Below are 19,303 nucleotides of genomic sequence, written 5' to 3'. Positions count from 1 at the left end.
GAGAGGCTTCCGGGTTTACATTCTCTCCCTGATATTGCCCCTTAATGCCCTATCCTTGAAATTAAGGATAGGCTCTCTGCCACTGGAGAAATTATTTCCCCAGATCAACTCTTTTACACTTGGTAAATCATGATAAATCGTGATAGACTATGGTAAATCGTAACTGGAGTTGACCTGTGTCCATACAGCGTACCGGCACCTCTGAAGAGTTGAACGTAATTATTTTGTTTTCTGCCCACATAATAGGTATGTTTATTAACCTTGCGTACTGGCACCTTTTTGTCTACAGTAAAAGCACTAGTTCAGTGTATCATTTGTACAGTGACGATGTACTATTTATTGCACTGAAAAATAACTTCATGAATCTTAAGTATTAATGTATTCTCTTAAATCAAATATGTGTAAATCTGCATATTTTTAATAGATAAATGTAAGAAACAAACATTATGGCAATCTAAGCATATTTTCTGTCCTGTGAATGTTGGGCCATTATAATTATGAATAAATTGTCTGACAGGAAATGTACCCGTCTTGGTACCCAAAGTGAGTAACAGGACAGATGCCCATCCCGTTGAATGGATCCCAGCACATGCTATTCCAGCCAAACAGTACATTGTGCGTTGGAGGCCTGTAAGTAAACAATTCTACCAGTGATTAATGCTAGTGGAGAGTCTTGGCTATCCTCCATTGCCTTGAACTGGAGAGAAAGTACCGGTATTGATTGGTGTTGGTTTATTATTGTTACCTGTATCAAGATACAATGAAAATATTTGCTTTGTGAGGCATCCAGGAAAATCCTACCACGCATGAGTGGAATCTTATCACGCATGAGTACAACAGGTAGTTTCAAAGGGAAAATAAACAATGAAGTGGTGGAGCTGCTGCATCACAGTCCAAAGATCTGGGTTCAATCCTGACTACAGGCGCTGCGCTGTCAGTGCCATCTGTGTGGAGTTTTTGCATTCTCCCTGTGACATCCCCGGGTACTATGTTTCTCTCCAACATTACAAAGACGTGCAGGTTTGTAGGTTCATTGGCTTCTGTAAATTGTCCCTAATGTATAGGATATGAAAATGGGATAATATGGAACTAGTTTACGGTGATTGATGGTTAGCTTGGACTTGATGGGCCAAAGGACCTATTTCCACACTGTATCTGTAAACTAAATTTAAAAAAATGTGGAATAGTGTTTCAGCTACAGACAAAATACAAATTAAAAAAGTGCAAGGGCCACATTGCGGTCTGGAGATCAGGGATTCATCCTTTAAAAATTAGATACCCTTTCAATAGTCCGATAACGGTCGGGAAGAAACTTTTCCTGAAACTGATAGTACACGCTTTCAAGCCTTCGTATCTTCTGCCCAATGAGAGAGAGAAAAGAGAATGAGTAGTCCTGATATATTGGCTGCTGTCACGAGGCCATATGAAGTGTAAATTGAGTTAATGGGATAGGAGAGGGTGATTTGCGTGATGGACTGGATTGCATTTACCACTCTGCAATTTCTTGCAATCTTGGACAAAACAGTTGTCAAACTAAGTTGATGCATCTAGTTAGAATTGCTCTCAGTTCAAAGCAAGGAGACTGCAAGGCTGTGCCCCCAGACAATGTGCTCATTATTTCCTTTACATAGGGTGTTAACCGGTGTGAAATTTCTAATCCCTTTCTGCGCCCTGTTAGCTGGTGTGAAATTCCTGATTCCTTTCCATGCCATATTAACCAGTGTGAAATTTCTGATGTGGAGCCGGTCATTTAAAAAGGGCTGAATATTCCAGAATCCAAGCACCCTCTGTAAGAAATCTACTCCTTCCACCTTTCCTGAACCACGTTGTAGCTGACCTGCCCTTTGACCTCAAAGGTTCTATGCAAAAGAGTTGGTGACTTGGTGAAAACACGATGGAGCTTGTACAATGTTCCATTGCTCAATCCATTGTCAATAAAGAGGTTGTCATTTCCAGCTCAGTATTGGCATAAAAACAGCCCTAGAAAGCAGCCAAATGTGTTAAAACTTCCAAGGCTAATACACCGCAACATTGTCACACATTTCCTTCACATTGGAAATTAAGACCCAAGACAGGCCTTTGGTACATGGCCAAAATATTTCATATCTCTTGAGTGTTTTTTTGTTGCCTGTGCTACCTTTTAAATCAGACAGCCTCTCCTCAGCCATTCCTCCCTATGAACCTCCTCAATCCCCACTCCTTTCCAAAATGTGCACCTGGCTGCAATTTCCTTACTGCATTTTCCTGGATCATCCACCATCTGATTCTGAACCATCACATGATGTAGGTTTCTCCCTGCCACCTCCATCTACAAACTCATCTGATTTCAACAAGGCCGGTGCTTCCTCTGACAAGAGAAATGGTTTCATACTCTGCCATAATTTTCAGTGGTCTACACAACACCATGACATTCCCCACAAGTGCTTTGTGCACTGGAGATAATATATGATCTTGGGTTTCTTGAGCAAGGTAAAAGGTACCCAATATCCCAAAGTGAATAGTCGGATGGTTTTAAAGAGATGGCTGAAAACCAGAGGAATATTTATTGTGTGAAAAAGTTGTCAGACTGAGAAAATAACGATTATATGCGCAAAAAAGATTGCTGGCAATTGATTCCTGATTGCATGCTTCCTGCTTGACATGTTTTTAATAAAGCCTCAGGAATGTTAAAATAGTTTATTAGCCTGCAACAGTTTGTGATTTGGCTCGAACAGCTAATAAGCAGATCAGAGATTGGAAAAATACATTTTTTAATATAGTTTTTTGAAATCTAAGGCCGTTACAGGCACAGGAATCTGGGTTGGTGGTAGGCTGGACAGAAAGACCCAAGAACATTGCATGGAAAAGTCGATGTGCATGCATGTGTATGGGTCCGCGTGTTGATAATCTGCAAGCAACACGCGGACCCATATATATAAGCACATTTGTATCTATAAGGATGTAAGTTCTATATCAGCACATGTACAGATCTGCGCATGCACACCACACACAGCTACATATACAAATATCCACACTTAGAATTTCCTTTTGCTGCCCGTTAAGTTAGTTTGTGTGTATGTGTGTGTTCTATGCAGAGAAACTCAAGGATACAATGGCGCATGGTGACCATTCCAGGCCACATGCATTCCTACACGATTGGTTCGCTGCGCCCCGGTATCACCTATGAGGCCCAGCTGATCAGCATCATGCACAACGGCCAGAGACAAGTCACCGACTTTGGATTCACAACCTCGAGTGGACCTCGTAAGTAAAACATCTAGATGGGGGCTCTTTCTCCGACCCCTAATCCAGCCTTCTTTGGTGGCCCATTTACCAATGGTGCAGAGCATGGGTACACCGCGGTAGCACACCTGTCAGGAAAGACCCTGCTACTGGCAGTAATTTTTTCTGTGATTTAAGAAATGTAGTGATCACAGTACTTTCACCTTCACCACAAACCTGTGATTATTGCCCTGCAAATGCTTCTCCCCTGACCCTCAATTAGGTGCAATGTGGGGAGGTTTTGCACAGTAATAGGACCAACCAGTTTGATCTCTTAAATAAAGTTACCTCTTGAATATCCATCAACATCCACAAAACCAGCCATCTTGAAACTTCCAAATGGCTACCAGCCTCGACAGTGTTCTGCAGAAAGATGGAAGGATCCCCATTCCCTTTACAGTGAGATTCTGACACCACTTTGCGAATGGTCTTTTTCAAGTTTTAAAAGTTGTGTCTCCTAATTATCAATTTCAATCCTTCATTAAACGCTTCAATTCAATCTGAAACAGAATCCTTTTCTCTCTGTCTCCATTCTGACAAAGGGTTTCTGACCTAAATAATTAATTTTGTTTCTTTTTTAACAGATGCAGTCTGACATGCTGCGTGTTTTAAGTATTTTGCATCTAGTTTTTTTTTTTCAACTCAGTTCACCTTTCATAATCAGGAGAATGCAAGCCTGTCCCCTGAAACCTGGCCTCATAAAGCTAACCCACATTTGTAACTCTAAAATTGCTATTGGTATTGTCACCAAGTGTTTTTCCCGCTCAACAGCTCCAGGCGAGGACAGGTACCGGAGTCCTGAGTCCATCGCTGAAGTCACTTCCAACAGTTTTGTGGTGTCCTGGTCATCTGCCTCCAACTCGGTGTCAGGCTTCAGGATCAAGTACACGCTCAGCGAGGATGGCGCGGAGCCCCAGTACCTATGTAAGCCCTCCTCTGGCAACTGTCCCTTCCTAGCTTGTCGTACGCGTGAGCTAGCACCAAATGAAGCTACCGGGCGACCATCTTGAGCACTCTCCTCGGTTCATTTTAGGTCACTGAGATGGAATTTAGTCATAGAAATCATACAGCATAGAAAGGCTCTGCAGCCCACCAGATTCTTACACCAATCTACTTTGATATTATTCTATTATTCCCATTTTCCCATTAACTCCCACTCTCTCCAAATTTTACCAGAGTAAGGGCAATTTACTGTGGACAGTTATTCTATTAATCACTACATCTTTGGGGTGTGGGAGGAAACTGGAGCACCCAGGGAAAACCCATGTGGTTACAGGGAGAACAGGCAAGCTCCACAGATAGCATTCAGGAACAGGTTTGTGCCCAGATCGCTAGACCTGTGAGGCAACACCGCTACTAGGTGAGCCTTTTGAGCCATCTCCTGTATGTCTTCTTGGGCCAGGAAATATTCTTTGTGAACCTGTTTGCCCCCCTCCCAACTTCCCCAAACTCTCAGTTCTTCCCTAATGGCCCTGAATGATGCTTCTCCAAGCTTCTGAAGACCTGTGGACTGGGAAGTTTCTTTCTCTTTAATTGGAGGGATAGGGTAGTGCGGGACCTGCATAATGGAGGATAAGGGTATGTGGGACTGAAATAAATTGGAGCATAATCATCACACGTCACACAAAAGGCAAACACTCACACTATATCTGTTTTAGCATTGTACCTTCAGTGACCTTTGCAACAAGGTCAAGAGACAACCTGCTTGGTGTAAGGAGGAGCTTGCCTGTTTGAATTGGATCGAGGTACAAATTTTGCAATAGTTGCAATGTGCAGATAGCTATTAATGACTATGATATAGTTGGAATCACGGAGACATGGCTCCAGGGTGACCAAGGCTGGGAGCTGAACATCCAGGGATATTCAATATTCAGGAAGGATAGACAGAAGGAAAAGGAGGTGGGGTAGCATTGCTGGTTAGAGAGGAGATTAACGCAATAGAAAGGAAGGACATTAGCTTGGAGGATGTGGAATCGATATGGGTAGAGCTGCGAAACACTAAGGGGCAGAAAACGCTAGGGGGAGTTGTGTACAGGCCATCTAACAGTAGTAGTGGAGTTGGGGATGGCATCAAACAGGAAATTAGAAATGCGTGCAACAAAGGTAAAACGGTTATACTAGGTGACTTCAATCTACATATAGATTGGGTGAATCAAATTGGCAGGGGTGCTGAGGAAGAGGATTTCTTGGAATGTATGCGGGATAGTTTTCTAAACCAACATGTAGAGGAACCAACGAGAGAGCAGGCTATTCTAGACTGGGTATTGAGTAATGATGAAGGGTTAGTTAGCAGTCTTGTTGTGCGTGGCCCCTTGGGCAAGAGTGACCATAATATGGTTGAGTTCTTCATAAGGTGGAGAGTGACATAGTTAATTCAGAAACAAGGGTTCTGAACTTAAAGAAAGGTAACTTTGAGGGTATGAGGCGTGAATTGGCCAAGATAGACAGGCAATTGATTCTTAAAGGGTTGACGGTGGATATGCAATGGAAGGCATTTAAAGACTGCATGGATGAACTACAATTGTTCATCCCAGTTTGGCAAAAGAATAAATCGGGGAAGGTAGTGCATCCGTGGATAACAAGGGAAATCAGGGATAGTATCAAAACAAAAGATGAAGCATACAAATTAGCCTGAAAAAGCAGCCTACCAGAGGACTGGGAGAAATTCAGAGCCCAGAAGAGGAGGACAAAGGGCTTAATTAAGAAAGGGAAAATAGATTATGAAAGAACTGGCAGGAAACATAAAAACTGACTGCAAAAGTCTTTATAGATATGTGAAGAGAAAAAGATTAGTTAAAACAAATGTAGGTCCCTTGCAGTCAGAAACAGATGAATTGATCATGGGGAACAAGGACATGGCAGACCAATTGAATAACTACTTTGGTTCTGTCTTCACTAAGGAAGACATAAATAATCTGCTGGAATTAGCAGGGGACCGGGGGTCAAATGAGATGGAGGAACTGATTGAAATCCAGGTTAGCCGGGAAGTGGTGTTGGGTAAATTGAATGGATTAAAGGCCGATAAATCCCCAGGGCCAGATAGGCTGCATCCCAGAGTACTTAAGGAAGTAGCTCCAGAAATAGTGGATGCATTAGTAATTATCTTTCAAAACTCTTTAGATTCTGAAGTAGTTCCTGAGGATTGGAGGGTAGCTAATGTAACCCCACATTTTAAAAAGGGAGGGAGAGAGAAAACGGGGAATTACAGACCAGTTAGTCTAACATCGGTAGTGGGGAAACTGCTAGAGTCTTTTATTAAAGATGGGATAGCAGCACATTTTTGGAAAGTGGTGAAATCATTGGACAAGGTCAGCATGGATTTATGAAAGGTAAATCATGTCTGATGAATCTTATAGAATTTTTCGAGGATGTAACTAGTAGAGTGGATAAGGGAGAACCAGTGGTTGTGTTATATCTGGACTTTCAGAAGGCTTTCGACAAGGTCCCACATATTGAGATTAGTATGCAAACTTAAAGCACACGGTATTGGGGGTTCAGTATTGATGTGGATAGAGAACTGGCTGGCAGACAGGAAGCAAAGAGTAGGAATAAACGGGTCCTTTCTGAATGGCAGGCAGTGACTAGTGGGGTACCCCAAGGCTCAGTGCTGGGACCCCAGCTATTTACAAGATATATTAATGATCTGGATGAGGGAATTGAATGCAACATCTCCAAGTTTGCGGATGACACGAAGCTGGGGGGCAGTGTTAGCTGTGAGGAGGATGCTAGGAGGCTGCAAGGTGACTTGGATAGGTTGGGTGAGTTGGCAAATGCACGGCAGATGCAGTATAATGTGGATAAATGTGAGGTTATCCACTTTGGTGGCAAAAACAGGAAAGTAGGCTATTATCTGAATGGTGGCCGATTAGGAAAAGGGGAGATGCAACGAGACCTGGGTGTCATGGTACACCAGTCATTGAAAGTAGGCATGCAGGTGCAGCAGGCAGTGAAGAAAGCGAATGGTATGTTAGCATTCATAGCAAACGGATTTGAGTATAGGAGCAGGGAGGTTCTACTGCAGGTGTACTTGGTGAGACCACACCTGGAGTATTGCGTACAGTTTTGGTCTCCTAATCTGAGGAAAGACATTTTTGCCATAGAGGGAGTGCAGAGAAGGTTCACCAGACTGATTCCTGGGATGTCAGGACATTCATATGAAGAAAGACTGGATAGACTCGGCTTGTACTCGCTAGAATTTATAAGATTGAGGGGGGATCTTATAGAAACTTACAAAATTCATAAGGGGTTGGACAGGCTAGATGCAGGAAGATTGTTCCCGATGTTGGGGAAGTTCAGAGCAAGGGGTCACAGTTTAAGGATAAGGGAGAAATCTTTTAGGACTGAGATGAGAAAAACATTTTTCACACAGAGAGTGGTGAATCTCTGGAATTCTCTACCACAGAAGGTAGTTGAGGCCAGTGCATTGGCTATATTTAAGAGGGAGTTAGATGTGGCCCTTGTGGCTAAAGGTATCAGGGGGTATGGAGAGAAGGCAGGTACAGGATACCGAGTTGGATGATCATCCATGATCATATTGAATGGCGGTGCAGGCTCGAAGGGCCGAATGGCCTAACCTGCACCTATTTTCTATGTTTCTATGTTGAGCTGATAGCTAAATGAACCTTATCACGGAACAGACTTTCAGAAAGGTATGAGGCCAAGGGGAGACTAAAACCTGAACATATTTTCTTGTTGCAGGACACATCTAATAGGGAAATATAACTGGAGTGTAATCAGTGTTGTCACAAGGGCAATACAGTGCTGCAGCTGGTAGAGCTGCTGACTTATTGGCCAGAGTTCGATCCGGATCTCGGTCACAGTCTGGAATTTGCACGTTCACCATGTGACCGCATGCATTTCCTCCTGGTGCTCCGATTTCCACCCGTATCCCAAAGACATGCGGGTTTGTAGGTTAAATCACCTCTAAAATTGCCCCTAATTTGTATGAAGTGGATGCAAAAGAGGGATAACATAGAACTAGTGTGATTCACCCCTTTGGGTGATTTATTGCCACATGGTCTATGGTCCTTTTTCTATGCTGTATATCTAAACTAAACTAAGATAGAGGCAAGCAGTGGTAATGACCAAAGTGTATTGTAGTAATGATGGTTGAGGGTTAAACATTTGTTGACATCAGTGGGAACTTCCATTCTCTACGCTGACATCTTTTACACCCACCTGAGAAAGCAGATAGTCCCTCGTTTTAATGCTTCATTGTTAAAATCTGTGAAAGGTGGCGGCTCTGACAATGTTTGACATCTTCTAGTATTACTTTGGAAGCAGGAGTCAGAAATTCTATATTTGTTCACTGCAGTGGAGCATGAATCTACATTCGTTCATGTCACCCAATATAAAGGTGAATAGCTAGTGTATTCCCCAGGTAATGGGAGTAAAACTAGAGTGCATCGATTCAAGGTGAGCGGGAAAGATTTGAAAAGAACCTGACAGACAACTTTTTTGCACCGTGGGTGGTGAGTGCATGCAATGAGCTGACATAGGAAATGGTTGAGGCAAGTACAAAAGGAAATTTTGGAGGGAAATGGATCAGGCACAGGCAAATGGGACTAGCTCAGTTAGACAACTCTGTCAGTATAGACGAGTTGAGCCGATGGGCCCATATCTGTGTTGCATAACTCCTTGACTCCAAACAACACGCAGGTAGCCACTGTTATTAATGGCCTATCTCTTTTGACATTGACCAAGCTTGTTCTGGCAATATGAGTTGTCAGCATACCAACAAACTCTGTGCCCAATGTCCAGGGCAACATTCACCCAATATCTGGCCAACATTTACCCTGAAACACCTAAAAAAAAGAAGATTTCAGCTAGTTGTTGGCCTTGTGTGGGATGGTTTGGGAATGCTGTTCAGGCAGAAGGCTGGTCTAATTGGCAGCACAACAATTAGTTTCAATAGTGCACCCTTAACACAGACTAAAGTTGATGCAGTGGGGTATTAGGACTGATGGCTAAGAGAGGTTTAGGGAGGGGATTTTTGAAGTCATGATCCTTGTAGCTGAAGGAAATAATCTGGGATGAGTAAGAGATGAAAATTCTAGAAGCACTGAGATGTTGGATGGTTGAGAGGCATTGAGAATGTTGCAGATGGAGGAGAAAGAGGACACAGCGAGTTGAAAATGTGAATGAAAGCTGTATACTGGAGCTGCTGCTGGAGTGGGAGCCAGTGTGAGTCAGCAAGTGTCTAAGCATTCTAAAATATATCAGAATAACAATCAGACATGAGAGGCCTTAGGTGGACTATGGAGGCACATTTATCGGGCAATTGTAAAATGTATCTTTCTTACTTTAACAATCTTACTCTTTCTATATCCAGATGCTCCAAAGACAGCCTCAAGTTTTACCATTCCCGACCTGCTGCCTGGGCGCAAATACGTTGTGAATGTTATTGAAATTTCGTCAGAAGGAGAAACTGTGATTCTAACAACGACGCCCAAAACAGGTTGGTTACTAAGTGGGGACATCTCATGGGCAGTTCTTTTGCACAACCTGTAATATTTCTAGATTTGTTCAATAATCTTCTGCCTTTCCTTGCAGCACCTGATGCTCCCACTCGCCCCAAAGTGAACAAGGCGGAAGACACCTCAATCACTATCAGTTGGTCCAAACCTGAAGCCCCCATCTCAGGTACCTTGAGCCTTGTGCTTTGGTTGACACAACAGGCATCATTATCAAGACAAGCATTTTGAGATAAAAAGGACCAAAATTACATGGGCCTCAAATCCCACCATGATAGCTGTCACCAGATTGGACACATACATACACATACACACACACGGTCTTCTGGGTTACTCGTCTCAATACCTTAACCACTGCACCAGTAAAGTGCTAAAACGTTTCCAAAACAGTACTTTCTTTTTAATGCAAGTTCAAGTTTTATAGAGAGATACAACTTAATTAAGAGACCAATTGAGAATTACCAGCATGTCACAAAGACCTAAGTGGTTGCTCATTGATTGATATTTTGTAGCATATCTATTACATGGCCTCACTTTTCTCTTCGTCTCCAGGCAATGAGGGGATTTTTTGTGAGAACAGCAGGGCTCTGATTCCCAGTAATGCACCACAGTATGGTTAGGCAGAGATGATACCTCTTGCTGTTTAATAACCTGTGACTGGCTTGTAGGCCATTTGAACAATGACTACCTTCTAGGAGGAGAGGTTACAGAATGGTAGAGACTAACCAGCTGGGGTGGACATGGGGCCAACCAAAGATGGTGGAAATCTAAAATGAAAAGCAGAAACAGCTTAAAATACTCATCCGGTCAAGCATCTTTTGTTAGAAATGGGAAGGAGCGAAAATATTAATTTCCGGTGACAGAGGGAGGAGGGGATTGGAGATAAACAGCAAGTGGGAGCGCTAAGCATTGCTGATCGCTTACAACAATAGTATGAAGAAGGTGCAGCATGACTAATGGCATGGTTAACGTTTTATCTGGGCTTCTCTCTGCAGGTTACCGGGTGGTGTACAAGCCCTCTGTGGAAGGGGCCAGCACCGAGATCAATCTGCCTAGTACCACCACCAATCTGACCCTTACTGACCTCAACCCTGGCACCAAGTATAGCATCAACATCTACTCCGTGGAAGAGAACCAGGAGAGTGCCCCTCTGCTCATCCTGCATTCTACAACGGGTAATCCAATCCCAGGTACAAAGCACTCGTCCGTGCGGTTTAGGGCAAGGCAGACATGAATCTCTAGAGCACAGGCTGTTTGCAGAGAGATAGATAGATAAAGAGAAGGAACTGATTTGGGGAAAACCAACTAATGGAAAGATGGTCGCTGAAGCTAATCTCAAGGCTCTGCAGGCTGGGAGTCCTGCAAAGTGTCCATTTCTGCTCATTTCTAAACTCTGGAGGAACAGTGGAGGATCTTGCATAGAGATAGGAAGGTCTTGGGGCTATGCCTAGCAAAGGAGCAGCACCCAACCATACAGTTGGTACAAAGATCCACTGGTACCAAATTCTTTACTCTTCATTTAAGACACACCGGTTAGAGTAGTCAGCTGATTCTCACCACAGAGCCAAAAAAAATACAGTGAATAAATTTAACGAATGGCCACGGAGTCCAACTGGCTCGTTCAAAATTTCACCCTATTAGAAAACTGTTTCCAAACACATATCCACGTGAGTACATCCAATTTCTCACGGTGTATTTTTTGACAAGTATGAACTCACTGAAAACATGTGCAAGAATATAAAGAAGAAACTAAATGTGTACTTCAAAACTTACTTGAACAAAGTTATCAGTATTGTGCACAATACTCCAATGTGCTACTTTCAGGTATGTTGGCCCTGTAGATCTACCGAACTGAGAAATCACAATCCACTTGTAGCAAGGTGATATCTTTAAAGGGCCTGTCCCACCAGCATGCGATTGCATGCGTCTAGCACGACCAAACGTGGTGGCTTGAGGTGTACGGCCTCGCGGGGCCCGTCCCACTTCCAACCGCGGAGCCGTCTGGAGTTGTGCGGGGCTGGTCCCGACATCAAACTCACCAATCAGCTGGGCAGGAGGCAGGCCAACTGAATTTAAACGTCGCACGGCGTCGGGTGGTGACGTCATTGCGCAACGCCACGCGCTAGGCGTACACCGTCAAGACGCTGCGTACGGCGTCGAGACGCTGCGTACAGCCTCAATGCGGCTGCAGGCGGCCTCAATGCGGCTGCGGGCCGACAGGCCGTTGCTGCACGGAATTGTTGGACAGTGTCAGTTTTTCGGAGCCTCGCGCGATGTTGGGACCAGTCCCGCATAACTCCATATGGCTCCAGCGATCGAAGTGGGACCGGCCCAGCGAGGCCGTATGGCTCAAGCGACCACGTGACATGGAGTCGCATGCTGGTGGGACAGGCCCTTTAGGCACTGAAGAATTGCATCTTAATGCTAGTCTCAGCATATCAAAAAGATTTTCAAACCGAAGAAGGTGCTACATTCTTTGAAATGGCAAGAATTACCAATCATGTTCCATCTGCACTTCCTCTGTAGCTGTAATACTATATTCTGCACACTTGGTTATTTTTTATTTTGTGCTCCTTGATGCCATTTTGTATGGTGTGATTTTCCTGGATTCACTGTATTTCAGTACACATAATTACTCAAATATAAATACCAATACCAAAGGACACTTGCCTCTCAAGGCTGCTCCATTTTCAAAATGCCTGTTCATACTGATCCCATTTTATTCTCACCACATTCCTATCAACGCCCTCTTAGATTTTACCACCTCACCCACACAAACAGGGGCAATTAAACTGGCCAACCAACCTACCAATCCGAACATCTTTGCACCAGGGGGAAACTAGAGGAAACAATGAGATCATGCATGCGTGATATTCTTCTGATTTAAATCGGAATTCCGATTTTTTTGATTTTCCTAGAAGTTTTCCTAGATTTTTTCACCTCGACTAAATCCCTTGATTAGACTAAACCTCGTCTTGCCTAAAACTCGCCTCACAACTCACTACGAAACCTCGCGTCGACTAAACTTCACCTCACACTTAAAGTCACTAAAACCTCCCACCTCACGACTAAACTCCACCTCACACATAATCGCCGCCTCTCCGCGCCTGGTCCCGCCCCCCTGGTTGGAGCTGCTCCGCTAATGTGAGGCGCTGCCAACAGGAGCGAGTGAGAGGCGGCGAATAGTGGAGGCGCGGATTAGGTGTGAGGTGTGGTTTAGTCGTGAGGTGGGAGGTTTAGTTAAATTGAGGGGAGGTGGGATTAAGGTGTGAGGTGAAGTTTAGTGAGGTTTATTTAAGGGGCGAGGTTTAGTGAGGTACGGTTTAGTCGAAGTGAGATTTAGGTGTGAGGAGAAGTTTGGTAGTGAGGTATCAAGGCGAGGGGTTTAGTGAGGCGATGGATTTAGTCCAGGTGTAGGTGAGGAGAAGTGAGTGTAGGTGAAGTGGGTGTCTGAGCTCAAGAAGGGAGACCGAGGTGCTGCTGAAGGAGATGAGACCACTGCCTTCTGTGGCAGAGAATTCCACAAATTCACAACTCTCAGTGAAAAAGATTTTCTCATCTCAGTGCTAGGCAAAGAGACATTTCAGGTAACATTTTTTGTAAAGATATTTTTAGCTGTATGAAGTAATTTGTTGAAACATATAAGATTATTAAGGGTTTGGACACGATAGAGGCAGGAAACATGTTCCCAATGCTGGGAGAGTCCAGAACCAGGGGCCACAGTTTATGAATAAGGGGTAGACCATTTGGAACTGAGATGAGGAAAGGCTTTTTCGCCCAGAGAGTTGTGAATCTGGAATTCTCTGCCTCGGAATGCAGTGGAGACCAATTCTCTGGAGGCTTTCAAGACAGTTAGATCGAGCTCTTAAAGATAGCAGAGTCAAGGGATATGGGGAGAAGGCAGAAACGGATAATAGTGAATGGCGGTGCTGGCTCGATGGGCCGAATGGCCTACTCCTGTATAACCATGTAACAATTACAGCACGGAAACAGGCCATCTCGGCCCTACAAGTCCATGCCGAACAACTTTTTACCCTTAGTCCCACCTGCCTGCACTCATACCATAACCCTCCATTCCCTTCTCATCCATATGCCTATCCAATTTATTTTTAACTGATACCAACGAACCTGCCTCCACCACTTCCACTGGAAGCTCATTCCACACCGCTACCACTCTCTGAGTAAAGAAGTTCTCCCTCATGTTACCCCTAAACTTCTGTCCCTTAATTCTGAAGTCATGTCCTCTTGTTTCATGAAATATATACCCTTTGGCGGTTATTTTACTGGTTATGTGTTAGGTAAATTCTAAGCTTTGGTTATGTAAACTACCAGCAGAAAGCTTGGGAATCACTTCAATTTATTCAAAGTGCAGGAGCTTCAGGGGGCGCTGCCCCTAGACCCTGCCCCTCCTGAACCCTCGGACAATACTACCTATATTTTTTCTGGAGGTGAATATCATGCCCGGTTCATGGTAAATTTCAGATGATCAGCATTGGAGATCAGGATGGAGCCAGCAACTCTATCAGTTGCACACTAACATTTACAACCTGTTACAAGTCTGGACAGTTACAAATAACAGTTTTATAACTGTTACTTGTGCTATATAAATGCAGTTTCTTTTTTTTTCACGCTGAAAATTCTGTGGGAGACAAATCTAAGTGCCAATATTGAAGAGTTCAATATTGCGCATCTGTTCCAAAACCCTGCCAATGTGGACTGTTTCTCGTCTCTTACGTCTTTTTAAGTGTTTTTTTCATTTGAGACACTACCAAGAACTGCACAAACCCTGCTTTCCCAGAAACAGTGGCTGTGCAGAAGGTTAATTGACAGAATTGAGGTCCAGAAGTTGTTGTTGGGGCCCATCAGTGGACAGAGAGCAGCTGGATGTGTTAGCAGTGGCGGAGATGTCTCTTGAAACCTATCTAGAGGGGGACAAGGGGGAAGGGGGGGGGGGGTCAACACCACCCTAAATGCCATTCAGACCATGAAGGAATCCATGCTGTGCCCTGGGTAACTACTAAGATTATCCTAAATTATTGGCTTATAATATTTGAATATAACATTTCCAGCCAACCCTGCGTCAGACTGAATCAATCTGTCCATAATTGACCTAATGATATTACGGGTTTCCTGTCAGTCTTCCAAGGGAGATTGTTAAGGAGAAAGGGGGTCTGTCTGCAAACAGGATTCCACAGAGAATCTTTGACCAGATAATAAGATCTTGAGGGGAACTGTTGATAACCTTGAGGATTGACAGATGAGATGTTGATACTTGGGACAAACCTCTTTCACATTCCCTGCCATAAAAGGTCTCCTTCAATCAGCCTTCCTTTAGTTTTAGTTCAGAACTGTCCACTTCGCATGATCAGTGCTGCAGCCTAGATGCCTATGCTCAGGTTTTGGGAATGGGAGGAGGATGAGACAAGGAGGGTAATGTTGCTGTGATCCTACCTTGCTCATATCCATTGTTTCTTCCAGATATCACGAAGCCTCCTACAAAAATAAAGTTCAGTGCCATCACTGACACCACGTTTATTGTCTCATGGACACCACCAATCGGCAAGAAACCAAACTACGCGGTCACAGTCCAACAGATCAGCGATCGAGGCCGGCCAGTCATCTCCCTGCCTATTTCTAAGAGTAGCTACGTTCAGATCACCAACCTGGAGCCGGGGTCTACTTATCGCTTTCGTGTGTACGCAATGGACGATGGGAGAAAGAGCAGCCCGCTAATCGGGGAGCAAGCCACCAGTAAGTCTGAGCAATGCAAGGTCAGGCCAGGAACCTGTTACAATTGTCTCTGTCACCAATTAAGTTGGGTGTAGATGAAACCCTAGAATCACCCCAGTGGAGTTCTGCTGCTACTGGTCTTGGAGATGCACAGGTTAGCGCCGTCACTGGATTGGGTTCAGGCAGGTTCTCAGCCTCAGTTATGTGGCATCTCCAATGCAAACGCCGCGGCTCCCTCAAACTACAGAAAAAAAGAGGTGTCAATTCCATGGAGAGAGGCTTCATTCCCCTTACTGCCCTAAAAAGGATTCCAGTTAATCAATTCCAGTTAAATAAATTACTATTGTTTTGTCATTCAATTGGTTTTAATGACATCCCCTTTATTTCTCTTGGCTCAGAGTACCTGTCACACGCAGTATTGCATTCCTCTTCTGTCAACAGGCTGGTCCTTCATCCCCACCCTCCTGGGCTCCACTATTTCCAAGTTTTTACACTTATTATGAATTGTCGCAAGCAGACTGCACAGCATGATGGGATCCTAATAAGTATCAACCAACAACCTCCTAAGGGAATTACAACTGGGACTGCACACATGTGGGAATAGTGTTCAAAGAAAAAAAATCAACTTATAGCGTGCTTTTCATGATTTCAAGATGAGCTTTACAAGACAGTTGGGGCCAGTACCATTCTTGTATATTGGACATAATATATCAGAGGCAATCTGCATGCAACAAACTCCCATAAGGATCACTGTCATATTGACCAGGTCATCTTGATGTCATCATATTCATTGAAAGATGAATGTAGGCCAGAAGGGAATGGCACAGGTCAGAGGTAGCATAATAGCGCAACTAGTTGAACTGCTGCTTCTCAACTACAATGACCTGGGTTCAATCCCCACCTCCTTTGCTCCTTTGCACTCATACTGCAATGCAACTGGGATTGGGATGGCCTGAGTTAGTGATGGTTATTGTTGGAGGGCATGAATATTTCCACTGTGTATGGGGTTTCTTCCAGGTGTGCCAGTTCACTCCCACATCCCAAATACATGCAAGATGGTAAATTAATTGGTCACTGTAAATTACCCCTAATGCATGGTAAAATCTGGGGAGAATTGGTGAGAACATGGGGAGAATAAAACAGAATTAGGATTAGTTGAATGGATGGTTACTATGAATGCAGTGGGCTGAAAGGCCTGTTTCCATGCTGTGTAGCTGTTTACAGGAGAGTTTGCCTGCTATTGAGCGAGCCTGGTCAATCCACCCCATCCGGTTTGCTTTAGAGTCGTGCGCCTGTGTGGACGGTTTAGTGGCATTGTTTCATGATAAAATCTAGGGAAGGCATGGAAGCCTAATAGGGTTCATAGAAACATAGAAAATAAGTGCAGGAGTAGGCCATTCGGCCCTTCGAGCCTGCACCGCCATTCAATATGATCATGGCTGATCATCCAACTCAGTATCCTGTACCTGCCTTCTCTCCATACCCCCTGATCCCTTTAGCCACCAGGGCCACATCTAACTCCCTCTTAAGTATAGCCAATGAACTGGCCTCAACTACCTTCTGTGGCAGAGAATTCCAGAGATTCACCACTCTCTGTGTGAAAAATGTTTTCCTCATCTCGGTCCTAAAAGATTTCCCCCTTATCCTTAAACTGACCCCTTGTTCTGGACTTCCCCAACATCGGGAACAATCTTCCTGTATCTAGCCTGTCCAACCCCTTAAGAATTTTGTAAGTTTCTATAAGATCCCCCCTCAATCTTCTAAATTCTAGCGAGTACAAACCGAGTCTATCCAGTCTTTCTTCATATGAAAGTCCTGACATCCCAGGAATCAATCTGGTGAACCTTCTCTGTACTCCCTCTATGGCAAGAATGTCTTTCCTCAGATTAGGAGACCAAAACTGTACGCAATACTCCAGGTGTGGTCTCACCAAGACCCTGTACAACTGCAGTAGAACCTCCCTGGTCCTGGCCAACATTTATCAATTTTACTGACATGGGTTATGTAGTCATAATCGCATCTTTGATGGTACCATTCACAAATTGACTGTTATATTTCACGCCCCCTACAACTAGAACCACACTCATACTGCAATGCAGCTGGGATTGGGTTGGCCTGAGGTAGTGATGGTTATTGTTGGAGGGCATGAATATTTCCTCTGAGTGTTGTGTTGCTGTATCTAAATCTTGCCCCTGTGATTACTACGGTCTGCTCCTCAACTCTCTGTATGTTGTTTCCATGATGTGAGTTTTGACGTGTATTTCACTTCCCATGCAGAACTTGATACTCCGACTAACCTGGACTTTGTAGGCATCACAAATTCGTCGGTGCTGGTGACCTGGAATCCTTCCAGAGCAAAAATTACTAACTATTTTCTCACCTGGAGCCCGACGATCAACAATAAACCCAAAACTCTAGGACTCCATCCAAGTGTCACACGCCATCAGCTGAGCGGACTGCTGCCCGGGACCGAGTACAGTGTTGCTCTTGTGGCAAAGCAAGGCAACATTGAAAGCCCAAGGATTCATGATGTTGTAACGACTTGTAAGTCCTTACCCCTTTGTGTCTCCAAACCTCAATATTTCTCCTCTTCCTTCCCTACCCTGGCACCAAACACCGGCACCAACTATGCCACAGATAAAGCCCTTGCATTCTTCCTTTGGCTCAATGCCAGCCTTATCCATCCACATTAGTCGAAGTTTAATTTATGCACAGGTGGGTGTGGGGTGAGCAGAGGAAGTGGCTTGCAATCATCGTGCAGCTCATCCCACCCAGAAGCACGAATCAATGTGCAATCTTCCAAGATCATTCCTCATGATATTTCCTGGGTTACTAGCACCAGACTGTGGAGGTTAAATGCCTTTGTTTGCTCTGCCACTATCTATTTCCACTGTTCCTCCCCATGACATCTGGGATCTGGCTATATTGCCATCTCCTCCCACTACACAAGGCAGACAATTCAATGGGAAGTTGCCCAATCCTCAGGTGTGGGGGTGATGAGTCTGCCTTCCAACTAGTGCTAACAGCTGTTCCTGACTGCCAATGGCAAGGCCTGGTTTATTTTTATATTCAGCTACACTAGTTAATATGGTACTGAAAATTTGAGATGAATAAATCTGCCCCTCACCCCACCTCAAAAAAATCAGAGTAAAGTCCATCAGAGATGTATATTTAATTCCGTTTATTTGTATTTCACAGTAGAGACACTGGGGCCAGTACCTAACTTCAACACTGAGGTGACAGACACATCTATTAGAATTACTTGGACGCCAATGCCCAGGGTATCATTCAAGGTAAATGATAACAAACACATATGTTCAGTAATGATAAAGGGGGGTTGGGCAGGTGGAAGTGAGAATACTTTCCTGCAATTGGGGGGACAGCAAGAACCAAGGGCCAAAAATAAATGTGTATGTGTTAGAGAATTTAGAACAATGGATCACTGCAGTGGGTGCACTTCTATTCTCAGTTGGAGGGACGGCAGAGAATAGCAGCAGTAGTTCTACTACCTTATAGCTCTAGTGAGATGGGTTCAATCCTAATCTCTAATGCTGTCTGTGGAATGTACACATTCTGCTTGGAAGAAAAATACATGGTTCCTCTATTTTCCTGTGCCAATGATGTGTGGGTTGGAAGGGTAAATGGCCACCAATAATAAATTGCCCCAATGATAGAATTTGGGGGAAGTTGATGGGAATGTGGGGAAGATAGGTTGCAGGGAAAATCAGTGGGGAATGTGTTTCCCTCTGTGCCGACATAGATTCAATGTCATAAGGGAAAATAATTCTAATACTGTAGGTTCATGTCTCAGTCCAGTGACGAGCGCCAAGCATAATTGG

General features: G+C 44.1%; 1 protein-coding gene across 1 annotated transcript in view; it reads left to right on the top strand.

Annotated features, from left to right (window-relative positions):
• Positions 1–19,303, top strand: part of fn1 (fibronectin 1) — a 94,990-nt gene that overhangs the window by 31,399 nt on the left and 44,288 nt on the right. The window contains exons 15-23 of the mRNA XM_033023497.1: positions 518–630; positions 3,075–3,243; positions 4,033–4,185; positions 9,593–9,718; positions 9,814–9,903; positions 10,730–10,924; positions 15,213–15,485; positions 17,742–18,008; positions 18,663–18,757. Of these exons, the coding sequence (XP_032879388.1) occupies positions 518–630; positions 3,075–3,243; positions 4,033–4,185; positions 9,593–9,718; positions 9,814–9,903; positions 10,730–10,924; positions 15,213–15,485; positions 17,742–18,008; positions 18,663–18,757 (1,481 nt within the window). The remainder of the gene's footprint in view (positions 1–517; positions 631–3,074; positions 3,244–4,032; positions 4,186–9,592; positions 9,719–9,813; positions 9,904–10,729; positions 10,925–15,212; positions 15,486–17,741; positions 18,009–18,662; positions 18,758–19,303) is intronic.

This window comes from Amblyraja radiata, chromosome 7 (assembly GCF_010909765.2).
Source record: "Amblyraja radiata isolate CabotCenter1 chromosome 7, sAmbRad1.1.pri, whole genome shotgun sequence".
In the NCBI taxonomy this organism is placed as follows: Eukaryota; Metazoa; Chordata; class Chondrichthyes; order Rajiformes; family Rajidae; genus Amblyraja; species Amblyraja radiata.
The sequence above is the reverse complement of the archived record's forward strand: the minus strand, read 5'-3'. Positions and strand labels throughout refer to the sequence as shown.